General features: G+C 52.7%; 4 protein-coding genes across 4 annotated transcripts; 3 read left to right on the top strand and 1 right to left on the bottom strand.

Moving 5' to 3' along the window:
• Nucleotides 1-8: 8 nt before the first annotated feature.
• On the top strand, nt 9-4,549 carry LMH87_005201 (uncharacterized protein; the record flags this gene model as incomplete). Its single annotated transcript, XM_056202878.1, has 7 exons — nt 9-832; nt 879-956; nt 1,017-1,030; nt 1,171-1,296; nt 1,355-3,701; nt 3,763-3,855; nt 3,916-4,549. The coding sequence occupies 7 exons, from the start codon at nt 9-11 to the stop codon at nt 4,547-4,549; spliced, it is 4,116 nt and encodes a 1,371-aa protein (XP_056058392.1).
• A 1,443-nt stretch (nt 4,550-5,992) lies between these two features.
• Nucleotides 5,993-8,018, top strand: LMH87_005200 (uncharacterized protein; the record flags this gene model as incomplete). The annotated part of the gene is made up of 5 exons (XM_056202877.1): nt 5,993-6,030; nt 6,089-6,166; nt 6,522-6,694; nt 6,758-7,581; nt 7,635-8,018. 5 exons carry the CDS (start codon nt 5,993-5,995, stop codon nt 8,016-8,018), a joined length of 1,497 nt encoding a protein of 498 aa, XP_056058391.1.
• A 545-nt stretch (nt 8,019-8,563) lies between these two features.
• Nucleotides 8,564-9,371, top strand: LMH87_005199 (uncharacterized protein; the record flags this gene model as incomplete). Its single annotated transcript, XM_056202876.1, has 3 exons — nt 8,564-8,590; nt 8,705-8,783; nt 9,103-9,371. The coding sequence occupies 3 exons, from the start codon at nt 8,564-8,566 to the stop codon at nt 9,369-9,371; spliced, it is 375 nt and encodes a 124-aa protein (XP_056058390.1).
• Nucleotides 9,372-11,024: 1,653 nt separating this feature from the next.
• LMH87_005198 (uncharacterized protein) lies at nt 11,025-16,643 on the bottom strand (the record flags this gene model as incomplete). Its single annotated transcript, XM_056202875.1, has 4 exons — nt 11,025-12,483; nt 12,538-13,013; nt 13,668-13,791; nt 16,558-16,643. 4 exons carry the CDS (start codon nt 16,641-16,643, stop codon nt 11,025-11,027), a joined length of 2,145 nt encoding a protein of 714 aa, XP_056058389.1.
• Between the last annotated feature and the right edge of the window lie 502 nt (nt 16,644-17,145).

Here is a 17,145-nt window from a genome sequence, read left to right as displayed (position 1 = left end):
CCGCAACCATGGACGACAAATCATTTGGTCCCCGCCTGCTGGGCCACTTCGATTTCACCTTGCTGTTTGAGCACACAATCTTTCAAATTGCCCCTTCCGCTCTCATCCTCTTCGCAACTCCCTTTTACGCCCACAGACTGTTGCGCGGCACTGTCGTCATTCGCCCTGGTCGGTTGCTCTTCGTGAAGCTTGCTGCTGCCATTGCCCTTGTCGTCGTTCAGATAGTGAATTTGGTCTTGTGGTGGTCATCCAGTCTAGAGTATCTGGATCTCAAACTGGGTCGAATCGCGGCCGTGTTTTCCTTACTCAGTGCAGTCTGCATTGCTATCATCAGCATTTCGGGCCATTTTTACTTTCTTTCTTCTTCAACCTTTCTTGGTCTTTTCCTCACCATGACACTTCCCGCTGATATTGTCACTACCTTGACCTATCACAACCGCCCTGGCCTACTACAAATTGCACACCTTCAAATTGCTGTTCCGGTCCTCAAATTTGTTTTACTTAGCCTCGAAGAAATTTCTAAACGGTCTCTTATCAAGGCACAAAATGTCAGAGATTCGCTTGGCAGTGAAGGCCTCGCAGGTTTCTGGAATAAGTCGCTACTCATTTGGCTTAACCCTCTTCTACTTTTCGGATTTCGGCACAACATCACAGATGGCTCGCTCCCTGCCCTTGCGTCTCAGTTTGCATCCGATATTATTTACCACGAGTTCGAATGCAAGTGGGCGTCACGCGAAAGGAAAGCCTCTAGATATGCCTTGGCTATTGTCCTGTTTCTATCTATACCTTGGCCGTTCATATACGTCTTCTTGCCGCGCTTGCTGGTGACCGGGTTCGCATTTTCGCAACCATTTCTGTTACAGGACATTGTGAACGAGGTTTCCAACGAAAGTCCATCCGTCGACGTTGAGCATGGTCTATTGGTTGCTACAGCCATTATCTACACTGGCCTGGCGGTGGGCACAATCTTCATTTTGCACTTCACTTCAGCATGTACTAACAAAAAGCTGTCATAGATTTCGAGGTCATGGTATGTCTACATAAAAAACCAAGCCAGAATCTGTGTGCGAGCGATTCTTGCGTCCGCCATCTACCATAAATCGTTGAGACTTGACGCAACTGAATTGACAAAAAAGGCGGCCATCACATTGACTAACACGGACCTGAAAGGCATTGACCAACTTGTGGAGCTCGCCTATGAATGTACAGCCTATGTCATTGAAATCGGTCTTGGAATAGCACTGCTCGCAAAGTTCGTAGGCGCTGCTACAATATTTGCGCTCATTCCTACTATTGGTACGTTTATACCAGCTGAGCATCACCTGGGAGTGCTCATTTGCTCATGAATCAATAGTTGCGACGGTTCTCGTATTGTTTACCGCGAAGAAAATGCTAGTCACTCGTCGCAAGTGGAACGAGCATATATCCACGCGCGTGGAGACTACATCAAACATTCTTGCCCAATCCAAGGACATCAAAATGATGGGGCTTGCACCTGTTCTCGCTCTCGATTTGCAGGAACAGTTTGAAGCCGAGACCCGAGCTGCAATGAGAGACCGCAATTATCTCACCGTCTCTTTGACCCTCTCAGCGTTTGGCTCCTCTGTCACCCCCGTGCTCGTCGTTGCGGGTTCTCTGTTCTGGAGTCGTGCCTCGGAGCCCATGACGCCGTCCCGCTTCTTCACAACACTGGCTTTTGTGCAACTAGTTGCGCAGCCGCTTTCCTTGTTCCTCGAATATCTTCCATACTGGACAACCGGTTTTGCCGCCATTTCTCGTGTTCAAGAATATCTGGCCATTCCGGAGCCGAACGACCCGCGGACATTCCGCTTTGAAGCTGACGCCAGTAGCAGCGAAAAGGGCCCAAGAAATCGGCATGCGCCGGGTGTATATTTCGCGGTGGAAATGCTGTATGCCTGCGTCACGTCGGACTTTGCAGGACCGATCTTGCGGGGTGTCTGCGCAGGTTTTCCATTCGGTACCGTTGCCATGATATTTGGCCCGGTCGGATGCGGAAAGACAACAATGTTAAAAATCATCTTGGGAGAGGCTCAATTGAGTCACGGTGACATCAAGCTGGCATCCGATTCTATTGCTTATTGCAGCCAAGTGCCTTGGATCCAAAATATCACGATTCGACTAAATATTATTGGTCAAAAAGCATTCGATGCGAGGAAGTATGCAGGAGTTGTATACATATGCGCGTTAGACGAGGATTTCGATCAAATGCCAAACAAGGACCAAACTGTTGCCGGAACTGATGGATGCAATCTGAGCGGAGGGCAAAAGTCCCGTATCGCGCTGGCGCGAGCACTCTATCTGGAGGCGGATATTATGGTCCTCGATGATCCTTTCAGCTCATTGGATAGAGAGACAGCGTCAACGATCCGTCTTCGACTCTTTAGTGAGAGCAACCTGATGGAGGACGATCGCACGACAATAATCATGACGACTAGTGTCAAGGCACATCTTGTCGACGCGGATGTTCTCTTCCGAATTGACCAGAATGGCGAGGTTGAAAGGGCGCCTCTGACAACACGAGAGCTCTCCCCAGACTCCATAATAAAGAGCATGCATGTTCAGGAAGAAGCGATGTGCCGCGCGCCCGCCGGCCAAGTCGCGAGCCTCCCGGCGGTCAAGCCCAATGAGAACGCCGGCGATCACCCACGCAACGCGCGAGCAGGTGATTTCTCACTTTACTCTTTTTTTGCGAGTCCAGCGGGCACCCTATACCTCTTGTTTTGGGCCGCGGTACTGGTGCTTTCAGCTGTGGCTGAACGCATGCCGCAAATCTTTGGGCGTATCTGGATGGAAGCAGATCCCACCAATGCCAAATACTATGCCGGCTATGCTTTATTTGGCATCGCAAATCCGATAATGCACGTATTTGCAATTGGAGGATTCTTTCATCTTGTCAACGCGAAATCTGTGAACGCTTTGCATTGGGTTTTGGCCGAAACAAGTAGTAAAGCGACGTTCGAATACCTCATGGAAGAAGACGCAAGTTTCTTGCTCAACAGGTTCAGTGTCGATACCTCCATGGCCACCCAGGTTTTGCCGACAACTATCATTACGGTAGTCTGGGTCGGCCTCACCGTTCTCATCGATGTTGGCGTGATTGCTTCCGGCGCCAGCTACGCCTCACCCATCATTCCTGTATTTCTTCTCGTGGTGTACGTCGTACAGCGGTTCTATCTGCGAACATCTCGACAACTGAGAGAGATGGAGCTCGACGTCGCGAAGCTACTAACGAGGCACCTCGTGGAAACTGCCGCTGGAATCGAGCATATCCGAACATTTCGCTGGCAGGATGCTTTCAAATCCGAACTCCATGAGATTCTGGACCTCACGCAAAAACCCTTCTATTTTCTCATATCCATCAACCAATGGTTAAGGTCAGTCATGGATCTCAGTACGGCTGCATGCGCCGTGGCGATAGTCGGCCTCGCCCTGAGGTTCCATAACACGGCTTCACCTTCTTCCATGGGCCTGTCACTTCTCAGTCTTCTCTACTTCAGTGATGTAGCTGCTATTTTCGTGCGATACTACGTCAATATGGAAATGGCCTTCGGTGCTGTGGCTCGCATTAGAGACTTCATGAACAAGACTCCCAAGGAGCAGGAACGAGACTGCGTGCCGCTGCCCGAGAACTGGCCGCCAGCTGGCAAACTGGATTTCAGCTGCGTGGGTGTAGTCTACAAGTAAGCCATGAGAACTGGCAGCCTCGGACATTGACAAAACGTAACTAACTTGGAACTTTAGGGCTGGTACCGAGAAAGCGCACACAGTGTTCAGAAATATGTCCGTTACAGTTCAGCCAGGCCAGACAATTGGAGTTATTGGCCGAACTGGAAGGTGCGTTCGCTTTCACTCACGTCCAGGACGACTGAGAAACTAACTACCATGCAATTATAGTGGCAAATCGACGCTCGTACTTGCACTTCTGCAATTGATCGGGTTTTCTGGGACCATCCATATTGATAACCGAGAGGTCAAGACGGTCCCCAGAGAGCTTCTTCGGATGCGGATAACAACGATTACACAAGGTGGGCTCGAACTCAACAGCTCAGTTCGCCTCAATCTCGATCCATTCAAGTTTAGCTCTCGCGCTCGAAACATCCCATTTCCGAGCGATGATGGCTTAGCGGATATATTTCGTCAAGTCGGCCTTTGGAGCCAGATTGAGGAAGCAGGGGGTCTGGATGCAAGCATGGCAAAGCTAAAGCTATCAAGCGGACAGAAGCAATTGTTTCAAATCGCTCGTGCTATTCTCCATAAGCGGATGATGGAATCTAAGATCTTGTTGATCGACGAAGGCACCTCCAGTATGGATGCCGACACAGAGGAGGTTGTGGCGCAGCTCGTCACCACAGCCTTCGCGGACTGCACCAAAGTGTTTGTTGGCCACCGGCGGGCCCTCCTGGCAAATGCGAATCTGGTTCTACATCTCAGCCAATATGATGATCCGATAGTTACCAGATTCAGGGATCGAAGCGAGAGTGGTGGGTATGATAGCGACCGAGAGAGACTGTTGCAGCATTTGAGCTAAGGGATTTCTTGTTTTGTCATATGATTTTATTGTGCAGCTTTGTACATAATCTCCTTCTCTAGTGCTCATTTCTATACAGTTTCGATTGGCAACTTGCGATGCCCTTATCGTAAGCTAGTGGCACGACTGAGAAGTACTGAGTTCTGCCCTCTCACCTATAACTAAGTAATCAGAGGAAGGGCGCGGCGTCGCAGCTAGGTAAACATGCACGAATTGAAAGCCAGTTGTAGAGCTTTTTGAAACGGCGATTTTTTTCTCACGAATACAACCACCTCTCGAAAACATGCTTCTTCAGGGCCATCGCTGTTTGTTGACTACTTTACTAGCGGCCTCGGCAGCGCTGCGAGGGTGCAGCACATGGTACGACGCGAAGTATGAGACGGGCATCCCACAGCCAGTGGCAGTGCTGCACTGTCATTCTGTCGATGAATGATGCCGAAGTGCCAACTTACCCTGCCAAGTAAGAATGTAAGCATTGTGTACGCGTGTACACGATGCTCTAATTGCCGCTTTGCTCTACCGATTGGTTCGTCCATGCACAGCGCCAAAGGTGAAAAGAGGTTGCTTGGCAATGTGGGAGAGACTACGTAGCTGCGAGACGACTCTCGCCCTGCTTGAGTTGCACATCTGATAATGCAAGGCTCAACGGCGGTGGTGTGTAACTATGGGCACGGGCACACACCCCGGCAGGACATTCCAGCTAACTTACTGAGTACAGCACCGTCCAACCAGCGCGCTGCCAATACCAATGCAACCCCAAGCCGTGGCCGAAACTGCCAATCCCTCATGCAGATCGTCAAACGCCTAAGCCAGAGCCTCTCTTGGCGGTTTTGCAGAAAGGAGCCAAAAAAGAAAATGGAAACACCATCCAGTGTCGCGCACTGCCTCATTACGCAACACAGAGCGTCAAAGCTAGAGTTCGTCACGGGCGGCCGTCGGGGAGATTCAAGGCTTGCGACCTAGCCCAAATCGAATAGTCACCAACGATGAGCATCGAGCAGATGATAACGGAGCAACTCTCCCTCCCCCTCCCCAACCCTCTTTAATTTGAAATAGCAATCGGCTGGTTTGCTGTCCCGGCGGCACCATTCGAAGCCGAAGCCGCTAGTTACTCTAGCCCAGAAGCTTGGGGCTTACTGGTACAAGGGCGGGCTAGACTTTTTAAAATCTAACTACCAGTAGCGCCACTTTCCCCGGCATGGACACTGACCGAGAGACACGCAGCTGTCCCTCCAATGAAAGACCAGGCATTGCTACCAGTATGCCGGCTGTTTCTTGGGGCGCCGAAGCTTGTTTTTGTCTTTGTTGCAACTGGCACTTGGGTACACGCCACGGTATCTTCTCTCTGCCTCTGTCAGTCTTGGCTAGATTGTCATTCGTCCTGCTCTTACTGGCATTCTGCGCGTCGACTCTTTTCCCAAAGCAACAACGCCTTTTCGGCAGATGCATGCTTGGCGTCTATCGCTCGCGTATGAGATGACGTGCACTTCAAAAGGGTACACAACTTGCGCAAATCGCTTTTTTCTGATGGAATCACAGACTCAGCTGGTGGGCTGGAGGCGCCGCACCGCACCGGGCACCATGCAACCATGAAACCGTCGGCGCAACTGCGTACCAGTACACATGAGATGATCACTGATGACCCCCAGATGCTCAAACACTAGTTGGCACCATATGTACTAATTTATCTAATCTACACCCTACCCCCATCTAACCACCAAACACCCCTTTTGGGCGGGGATGACGCTGTAGACTGGGCAGCTCAGGCTGTCCAATTTACTCCGTACTCGTACTGATGATTCCTTAGCCCTGGTCTGGCTTCCTCTGAGGCGTGGTAATCATTGGGGGCGTGTAACACAACCTGCATGGTGGCAGACACTAGATAGAATGAGGACTGAGTACAAGTCTGAAGCTGGCCCTCCTCGATTTCGCATCTTTCCGCTGTCCAAACATTTCTGATAGAATTCTGCAGTATTCACATACTTCATGCCTACACTGCTTCGCGCAATACGGCGGACACATTCTACTCTGTAGCAAACACGAGTATCGTCAGCCACAAATACAACAGTACCTACGCTTTGAACCGTTACAAAAGCATGGGATTGGGCAAATCTTTTGCTGGCGCCGTCGCGCTGGCTACTCTCAGTACGACCCAGCATCTGCAGACACGACTTCATCCCCGTTGCTAACATATCATCTCTCTCTCAGGCTCAATCGGTGCCCTCGCAGCCAGTGAGCCTCACTGCGTCGGCGACAACTCAAAAATCTGCTTCAGCTGGGGCGTTCCAGAATCAGCCATTAAGGGTGGCTCCGGCAACGTCTACTTCCAACTCCGCGCGCCCAACACCTACGAATGGGCGGCCCTCGGCATCGGCAGCCAGATGAGGGGCGCCGAGATCTTCCTCATGTACCAAGACGGCAGCGGCAACGTCACGCTCAGCACACGATCCGGCGTCGGGCACGTCATGCCCCAGTACACGCAGCGCTCCGAGGTTGAGCTGCTCGCCGGCTCCGGCGTGGTGAATGACGAAATGGTGGCCAATGTCCGCTGCGGCGACTGCCAGAGCGCCAGCCTCACGGGCTCCAGTGGCTGGATATCGGCGTGGAAGACCGGCCAGGCCATCAACTCGCAGGACAAGAGCGCGCGCATCGACTATCACGACGACCACTCCATCTTCCAGATCGACCTGAGCCAGGCCTCTATCACCTCCGATGCGAACCCGTTCACGGGTACCGATGGAGGCAGCAACCCCAATGGCAACAACACCAGCGGCGACGGTAACGGCGGCGGCAGCGGCGGCGGCAACATTGTCTCGCCAGGTGGCGGATCTGGTTCGCCTGTTTCGAGCACACTACTCTATGGCCATGGAGTTCTGATGATGATTGTCTGGGTCATCCTGTATCCTGCCGGAGCCTTGATGATGCCTTTCATCGGCAAGTGGATATTCCACGCTGCGTTTCAGACGATGGCTTTCCTGGCCATGTGGGCAGGTCTAGGCCTGGGCTATGTCCTGGCCCATCGACTTGGTATTGTAAGTTTGATGCTGTCAATAACCCCCGATCGGTGAATTTCTAACACGAAAAGTTCTGGCAAAACACACACACGCGTCTTGGAATCATCGTGTGTGCTTTGATGTTCCTGCAGCCGATTCTGGGTGCCTTGCACCACACGAGCTACAAACGCCAAGGACGTCGTGGTGCTCTGAGTCATATCCATGTTTGGTACGGCCGTGCGCTCATCATTCTGGGCATCATCAATGGCGGCCTGGGCCTTAAGCTGGCCAGCGCTGGCATGGCTTTCCGCACTGCGTACATTGTGCTCGCTGCTGTCATTGCTGGACCTTACTTTCTCTCCATTCCCTGGCTCGAGATGAGAAAGGCCAAACGGGCTAAGAGTGAAGGCACCGGCAGCCCTTCTCGCAAGGGCCTGACGGCAAGAGCTGGCTCAGACGAAGCCTCGAGTCGGTAGGCGAAATGCTGTGCTTGTCGCGAGCACATTTTGGCTGCTTCGCGGTGCCATCGTGAATAGTTGCTTTTCTTTCGGACATATGTAATGGCTATCTGGCGTTGATAGAGCTTTTAAGCCGTATATAGAGCGAATCTCAATCTTATTTTGCTTTCTGTCACATCCGTGTTTCCACCTTGGATATACTGAACCATGCGCTCAGGTATCGGCCCCGATGGAAACAATCGAAGCTGGTCCGCAATCACTGCGAACTGCCTGAAACTATCAGCAAACACATATTAAATACAGGCCGTCCCAGTTTCTTTTATTTTGGTTGCACTCCGGTGTAGACTGCCACATTTCCCCATTCGAAGCCAGGTTCGCGACCAAGATGAAGTCACGTGATGCCTACCAAAACTTGGCACTGTCCGGGCCTCAGGCAGAAACTTGGAAACCAGCCACGGACTAAGCCGGGGGAGAGACAGAGGTCGACATCACGATTTTCACAAAACCCTCAGTCCATCTTGCCAGTCTTGGGTTTCCCATTGAGCAACGCCAATCCATCCAAAATGCTCAGCCAAATCTCTCGGGTCGCTGTACGTGTTTCACTCTCCGCTTTCCAGCGCCATTGCCGCACACTTTGCGCATTTTGGCCGCCTTTTCTCTCGTTGCGAGGAGAGCTTTTGCTGACTGAGGGGGCATCTTAATAGCGCGCCCGCTCTGCCATCGCCACCGTCTCGCGATCGATGCAGACGAGGACCTTTATTGCTCCTACCGTCTCTCGCAGAGGTAAGAACTTTTTTTGAGCGATAATCCCCTCCCCTCCTGGCCTTGAATGGAAAACGGCGAACTCCCTTGGTACACGCGAACGGAGACACGACCACCTCGGAGAACAGCGGATTTGCAGCAGCCGAAACGCCCGACCCAGCCGAACAACAAAGCTCGCCGCACACCGCCAGCATATCAATTGAATGAACGGAACGGCATCTCAACAATTTCCGCATTTTTCGGAGGACTCATTTAATCACGGGCCGCCAATTTTGACGGGCTTTACCGCAACCGCACTTTCAGGAGCACTGAAGCTAACGTAGCTGTGTTTTCTCTCTAGCCGACTTCGTCCAGGAGCTGTACCTCAAAGAGCTCAAGGCCTACAAGATGCCTGCCGTCAAGGAGTCCGACTCTGTCGGCCAGGTCCAGACCTTTGCCGAGCCCAAGACCCCCAAGTCCCCCGAGGAGGCCGACCTCGCCAGCAACCTCCAGGAGTACGAGAGCATGGCCGTCGAGATTGAGGGCCAGGACGCCGCTCAGCAGGCCTCTGGCACCCCTGCCGCCCTTCCCGACTGGCTCGAGGCCGAGGAGGAGGACGTCAAGCACTAAACGACGCGCGTGCGCAAATATAAACCGTGCATAATGGGGAGCGAAAGAAGTTACAATCTCGTTTGGAACGCACATGGGGACGAACCAGACATCCGCTACAACGAGCCGGCACTCTAAAATACCTGCATACTTTTTTTCGGCGCTCGAATTGGCGTGGTGGACAATGGACAGGGGACGGGATATTAATTCTTGGGTTATACGCGAGAAGAAGGGTCGTGCGATTTGGGAGCCGGGGAAGAAGAGCATCGGCAAAACAGTTGGCTGAGTGCAGGAACCAGCAATGAGGCTGCTCCCCTGCGCACTTTGTCTGTTTTGCTGCGTTTCTTTTGTACCTGCCTTTCTCGCGTCGACGACTGCTTATCCGCGCGACAGTCGTAACGGGCTGGGCGGAAACAGGATTCTGGCGACTGACGAATCCTTGTTGTACATTTTTTCCTTGTAAAAGAAATGAGGCGGCCCTGCATGGGTGTAGGCTGTTGACTGTTTCTCTGATCATCTCTTTTTGTCTCAATGCAACAATCCTAAGCGATCTGTCGTCCTATATGATGTGACTAGCCCGACGTGATTTCAGACTCGGACAATCAATGGTTAGTAGGCTGTGTGTGCGTGCAAGATCTGCTCTTGACCTGTATGGGCATGTAAATGACTCTGGACTTGGTCTACTGCAATGAAGGGCCGTGCCAGGTTCAACTGTACGTAAATCCTGTGCTAGCCGTCATTACGAGACCGTATGCACAGCTACTATATCTGCCTGGATCCCATGTTCGGTGAAGGTAGCAGCGGCACCACAGGATGCATATCCATGCTGAATTTAAAAAGAAAATGGCATGGAGCAGGTTTAATCGCAAATCCATTACAGCAGAGAAGAGGCCAAACTAAAGCAAATGACGGCATACTCCATAGTGCTATACTCACTACAGATCACTTGCCTCGAAGCGAAAAAAAAAAAAAAGGAAGAGGAAGAGGCGAGCACGAAAGCCATGGTAGAAAAGGGAGGGTAAATTGCATCAGGAATATAGAACTAGAGATAATACCATTACCATTACAATCTCATGCATGGCGATAACCCATATGAGGTGTTCAATTGTCCACATCCATTATCCATTCACCATGATTACGTTTTACTCTCTTCCCGCCTTGTCCTTTTCAGAGCTCACAAAATGAAATACACCCATACAAGAGAGAGACAGACGAGTATGCTGACATTTTTTTGAGACAAGGTTTCTGATTTTTTCTTCTTCTTCGTTCTTTTTCAAAAAGCAGGATACAAATTTACAACAAACATGCCACACACATTGACCAAGTTGCAGCATTACTCGTAGGGATAAAATAAACACTCAACATGAATGCAATAATAGCAACGCCAAAAAAATCATTATAAAAAAAGAAAAAGAGGCAAGATAAAAAGCCAAGAAAAAAAAAGTCACCATTCCAAACGCCAAAATGAGTCTGTACGTGATTAAGTTTGCCTCGCCAATCCGAATGTTTCCGCCAAGCCCCCATTTCCGTAATCTCATAAAGACAATTAAAAATAAAAAAAAATAGTTTTTTGGGTTCTCCCACCGATGCGTTCTTGTTTCGAATTTTTTCCATCATCCTCTTTCCTGTTTCTTTAATGCGCGGGTATCACAGATATGGACAGAGTGTTGCATGTTAATCATCAAAGTGCCCTCCTCCCACCATTTGCTCGTCGTGGGTTGAAGTGCGCACAATGCCGCTCATTCTGTTACCCTTCTTCACATCAAAATCGTCCAAATTATCCCAGTCATCATCGTTGCCGTTAGTGTGGTGGCCAGCGTCATCCATGTCCTCGTCGTCGGTGCGCGCGCGATCGCGCATGTGGTCGTCCAGCGCGCTCTCGTCGACAAAGGTGAAGCCCTGGAAGTTGGCCTGCACCGAGGGCGACAGCGGCGTCGAGGCGGCGTAACCTCGGGCGAGGGCAGCGGCGCGCTCGTTGAGTGATCCGTTCTGGTCCAAAGCCGTGGTGAACTCGGGGTCAAAATAGGACACGTCGGTTTCAGACTTGAGCTTGGGCTTGAAGGGAGGGGCGATGCGCTTTTGAGTCAGCAGGGTCCAGTCAATGTCCTTGAAGAAGGCGTGCTGCTTCAATTCCTCAGCGTCATCGGTAGCGCCTAGTCGGTGCTTGGGATTTCTGTTGAGCAGACCCTTGACAAAGTTGCGGCCTTCTTGCGATAGTGTGTCGCGCGGGAAGCGAACCTTGCCAAAGGCGATGTTCTTGTACATTTGCTGGGTGTCCTCGGCGTAAAATGGACTCCAGCCACAGCACATCTCAAAGACCAAGACACCAAGCGACCAAAAGTCGACCATCTTGGTGTAGCCTGACTCATCCAGCAGAACTTCGGGGGCGAGATACTCGGTGGTGCCGCAAAACGTATTCGTAGTGTCATTCTTTGTTAGATTGGCCTTGGAGAGACCAAAGTCACAGAGCGCAATGTGACCGTTGGCATCGAGAAGAATGTTTTCGGGTTTGAGGTCGCGGTAGACAATGTCGTTGTTGTGAAGATGTTGAATGGCGAGGATCAGCTCGGCGATGTAAAACTTGGCGCGTCTCTCGTCGAAGCGGCCTTCCTTTTGCAAGTGCCAGAAGAGTTCACCACCAGACATGTAGTCGGTGACTAAATATAGTTCGGAGGGAGTTTGGAAAGAGAACTTGAGGCCGACGATAAAGGGCGAGTCGGAGGTGGCGGTGCGGACAAGAATGTTGCGTTCGCCGACGGTGTGGGCAACCTCCTTCTTCTGCACAATGACCTTTTTCTGTAGCACCTTCATGGCGTAGATACGCTGCGTATCCCTCTTGCGAACCTGGTACACTTGTCCGAATGTTCCCTTGCCGATGAGCTTCAAGATCTCGAAATCGGTAGGTCCGTAGTGTTTCTTCTCGGTGCGCTGAAAGAGGGCTTCGACAAACACCTCACCAGTGGGCGCATTCTCGGCAACGGTGTTGACGTGACCCTTGAGGGGGAACCAGCCGCGGACCGCTGTCTCCTTTTCCCTGGGGGCTTCAAAGTTGACATGGCCGAGAAATTCCTCACCGTTGGCGCTGTGGTCGTATACGGACACATCTACTAAGGAACCGGAATCGACGACGTCACTATGTTTGGGTTAGCTAAGTGAAATTGTGCGGGGTCAGAGGGTCAATGCATACAATACGGCCTCAGCATCCCATTTGGGGTTTGTGAGAGAGCCATTGCGGCCGTTGCGGTTTCGAAATGTGTTGTAATCGGTAATGCTGGTATTGCTACTTTGGCGGCTGCGCATGGGAATGGCCATGGGGCGGCCGGAATCGCTTCCTGATCGCTGAATAGGGATACCACCAATAGCGGCCTGGGCGATATTGAGTGGTTCTTCGTCATCGACGGGCCGTGGACCGCCTGATATCAGCTCGGAGCGCTGGAAGACCGCAACGACATACGGGTCGTTGCATTTGCGCAGGCCACGAGCCTCGGAGATTTTGACCGTCAGTTTGCCACGAGCGGCGGGGACCTGAGCGCCAGTCGAGCGCGGGGTCTGAGTTCCACTGGCCTCGGCACCATCGTTGCTGGTGCGAGAAAGTAAGTCTTTGCTGTCCGACTGCGAGGGTCGGGCAGTCGAGAGAGCTCTAGTCGGGGTAGAGGTACCGCTCTTGAAGATGATACCACGTGTTAGCTCTTTGAGCCCATCAAAAGAGAACCACTTGCTAGACGGTTGAGTGGTAGAAGAAGAAGAAGAAGAAGCAGAATTAGAAGTATTAGAAAGTGTAGTGTCATGGGGGTGGGAAGATTGGGCGCGGCTCTCGTCTAGAGAGTGGACGCCGCGGGTATTAAAGGACAGCTGCTGGGCGGCACTCATGGCACTGGCGGCAAGAGAAGCAGACCGGCCAGCGGGTGCAGAGTCTTGCGGACGGCTGCTCACCACATGGATGGCGGAGCTTGCAGAGGAGCAAGGCTGTGACGGTGGAGGGGTAGGATAGGGATGCATGTTTGTTGTGAGATGCTGTGTAGGACCCGACTTGGCAGACAGAGGGACGGGAGGATGACCGGCCGCCAAGGCATCTGAAGGAGCGACGCTCGAGGACGGAGAAGGCGGTGCGCGTGCCGGGGGTAAAGGTGGCGGGCGCATTTGTGTCTCCTCGGAAGCCAGAGGCCGAGACTCATCATCTTCAGCTGTCTGGGCACCGGCTTCGGCCTGCGCAGCAGCAACAAGGGCAATTTGGGGAGTCTGTGATGTGCTGCGGACACTGTGCTGCCGCGAGTCGAGGGAGGAAGGCGGAGGAGTTGTAGAAGGGTCTTGACGAACCTGGCCGAAGTAGCTCATGATCCCGGGAAGGCGCTTGTCGTGAGGGTCGGGCTGAGGCGTCGCAATACCGGATCGTGGGGTCTCTGAGCCTATTTGGTCGATGCCATCGTCTTCGGCGGCAGTTCTAGTGGTGGATTGGTCAACAGTCTGCATGGTGGCAGATGATTGAGAGATTATTTGGGTGCAAGCCTGAGAGGCCAGAGGAGGATGAAGAGGAGTCAGGAGCAGGGAAGGGAAAATGCCCAGCGCTCAAAGAGGAGACGAAGAGGAAAAAAAGGCGTGGTAGAGTGGGCGGCGAGCGCGGGGGAGGGAGGGGCTTGGGCGATAGTTTGAAGTGGTTCTCTCCGGCGCCGCAGATTTTGGTGCGTTTCTGCGTGTCCGTCTCGGCAAGCTAGCCAGCCAGAGGGCAATTTGAGATGACCAACAGAACGAAGCAGGATGGTGAGAAAGGCCTAGTTCATGGCTGCCCGCCCAGGCAAGAAGACCAGAATAGTGGCACTGGTCGTGGAAGTGAAGCTGTCCAAAGAGAGACTGGCAGCGGGAAAAACTGGTTCGTGCGCCAAAGTGCAGGATTTGAATGGGTTGCTGGAATGGGGAAGTCGAAAAATAGGATAGCAGAAGGATGCAATATATGGAAGAGGCGAATGAAAAAAAAAAAAGACAAAGCAGAAGTTGCTGCTATGGAGATGAAAATGTGGTGAGCGATCAAGTATGAGAGCCAGCATACAAGGTTTTGAGGCATGTGCAATCAAAGCTTGGGTTGGCTGGGCTGGCTGGCTGGGCTGGCTGGCTGGCTGGGCTGGCTGACTTTGCGCCCCCTGCAGGCCGGGCGGCAATTCCGAGAGCGGATATGTCAAATTTGCAGTGTCTGGCCTTTCTCTGACTCTAACTTATCTGGCTGCCGCAATGGATTTTAATTTTTTTTTTGCTGGGCGGGCCAACGGATTGACAGTGTCAGAGAGACAGAATGGATGGGCCTTTGCGGGTATTGACGAACGCACTGGTGGCCACTAGCCACAGTAGTCTGTAGGTACCTGTAGGTACTACCTAATAACTACCTAAGGTAGGTAGGTAGGCAGGTACTTAGCGGTGGCAGGACAGTGCAGCCCAACACGCAGCGAGGCAGTGACTGTGGTGGTGGCGCGGCGGCGTTTGCCCTACTGAACCCAAGCATATATTTAGGGTCTCAAATAGTCATCATGGCATTTCCACCTTGTCAATTGGAGACGATGCAGTGTCCCGTGTTGCTTGTTGCTTGTGTTTGTGCCTTTGTCTGTGCCAGTGGTGGTGGTGGTGGTACCAGTACTATGCATGTACCAGTACTATGCATGTATTCATCGGGAATAGTAGGCGAGCTTCCCGAATTGGCAAGACCATGGAAAATTTGATCCTTGTAGTGTTTCGCGGCACAGAAGAGATTCTGGCCGGCCCACCCCAGTCCAGCGCCACGGGGGCCGTGGGCTTGGTGCTCTAGTGATCATGGCGTCGTGCGTCAGAGCAATTGCATGCCCGAGACCTGGCACGGCGCAATCGCAGTGCAGGCAAGCAGGTACGGTCACTGGCACACTGAGTGACAGCGTGCGTGGCTGGCCGAGTCAAGGCGGCCTGCATGTGAATTGGCGAGGCTCGCTGCACCTTGACGTAGGCAGGTAGGCAGGCAGGGATCTCCCTCGCAGACAGCTTGCTTCCCGATTCTCAAACACTTATTCGAGGGTGGTGCTTCGCAGCGAATGCGCAGCGCGATCCGTCTTGTCCAGCCAATTTCCATGTGGGCTGGGCCGCGCATCGAAATTGCCATGTGGTTTCGCAATCGCCCGGGGAGGGCCGACAGGACCAGGACTAGGACCAGGACTGGACCAGGACAGGAGACGGCCAGCAGGCTGATTGCGGCAAACACGGATGGGTTCAGAGAGCAAGACAGGCTGGCTGGGCGATTGGAACAATGGAAGCCTCTGCAGAAGCAAGCCAGAAGCAGACGGGAAGCGAGCTCGGGCCAGGCGAGTCAGGCTGGTGCAACCCAAAGAGTCTGCAGCAAGCCTTGGCCGCAAGCAAAGAGTCTTCAGCGCCGGTTAGCGGCCAATCAACCGCCAACACGACGTCTCCAGCAGGCTCCAGCGGGCTCCAGCGCACCCTCCACCGCAGCACACCACTGTACCGGTAGCATACCACCACTGTAGCCGGGCTGACTCGCAACTCGTTGACTCGCAAAAGTCGCCGCAAACCGCACCGCTGGGCAGCCTGTTCGCCCCCTCCGGCCCATAATAAAGCGCGGCGCTGGGGCGGAGCAGTAGGTACCTAAGGTACCTAAGGTAGGTAGGTAACCATTGACGGCCATGCCAGCAGAGCCACCAACTGGCCAGCTACCAGTACCTAGGTAGGTAGGCATCGCAACTAGCGAGCTGTTTGCTGGCTGACCTTTGCCTGCCAGACAGAGGCGGCTAGCCAGGCTGATTGTTCTCATCAGTCCCATTGCGTCGCCCGCCACTCGCCGTTGTCAGAGGGGCGAATGCGATGGGGCTGGAATGGTCGTTGCTGACAATAACGCCTTTGCTGTTCGTCCGGACCCCTCACCAATCGATATCAGGAGCTCACCGGTTCGCTGTTCGCTCGCCCTGCTTGGGGCATCGTTCCGGCTTTCTGGAAAACACCAACTTGACAAGCTTTTGTCGAGACCAAACCACGATTATTTTTTGGCGCTTAATAAGAGGCAGCGCTGCTTGTTGCGGCACACCAACAAGGTAACAGCATGTCGCCTGCTGGGCTGGCCGCTGTAGTAGAGAACCACCCAAAATGCCGCCACTCGACGGGATATGATGAATATGACGGAAGATGAAGTGTAAAAATCGGCACAAGGGTAAAAGAAAGAGACGATGAAAAATATCCCACTCACTTGGACATCATCTGTTGCGTCGCCCTGCGCAGTAAATCGAATCCTCCGCCGTTGTTGTGATGCGTCGTGTCGTTTCCAGTCATCATGGCGGGCGTCGTATAATAAGGCGTAACCTAGAATTAGATAAGAAACGAGAGTGGTGATGAATAGAATTATACAAAGGGAATTGATGGAATGAATAAGAAGAAGCCAGAAAATCCAACGGCGTAAATGTCGATCCGAGCCAAGGTTTCAGCCGTCTCTGGTTGATGCCGTTAAAACGTTGTGCGTGCGATGGATGAGGTACATGTATGATGCAAGTGCAGAGGTGACGAGGGAGCGCCGCTATCGCGAAAGACTAACGAAGAGCCTCTGCCCGCCACCAGCAAAGCACCTCTGTATGGATAGCTGGTTCGTTCGTTAACTAATCAATACGTGCTGGGGTGCGCCCGCCACTGCACACCTCCCTCCCCAAGCTCAGGCCGCACAGCGCAGCAGCAGCAGCAGCAGAGAGAGAGAGATCTCCCTCACCTTGCTAATCACCCCCTCCAGAAACAAGCTTCAGACAGTCCGCCACCAGCCTCTTTTGCTCAAGCAATACCACACGGG

Source organism: Akanthomyces muscarius, chromosome 1, assembly GCF_028009165.1.
Source record: "Akanthomyces muscarius strain Ve6 chromosome 1, whole genome shotgun sequence".
Classification (NCBI taxonomy): domain Eukaryota; kingdom Fungi; phylum Ascomycota; class Sordariomycetes; order Hypocreales; family Cordycipitaceae; genus Akanthomyces; species Akanthomyces muscarius.
The sequence above is the reverse complement of the archived record's forward strand: the minus strand, read 5'-3'. Positions and strand labels throughout refer to the sequence as shown.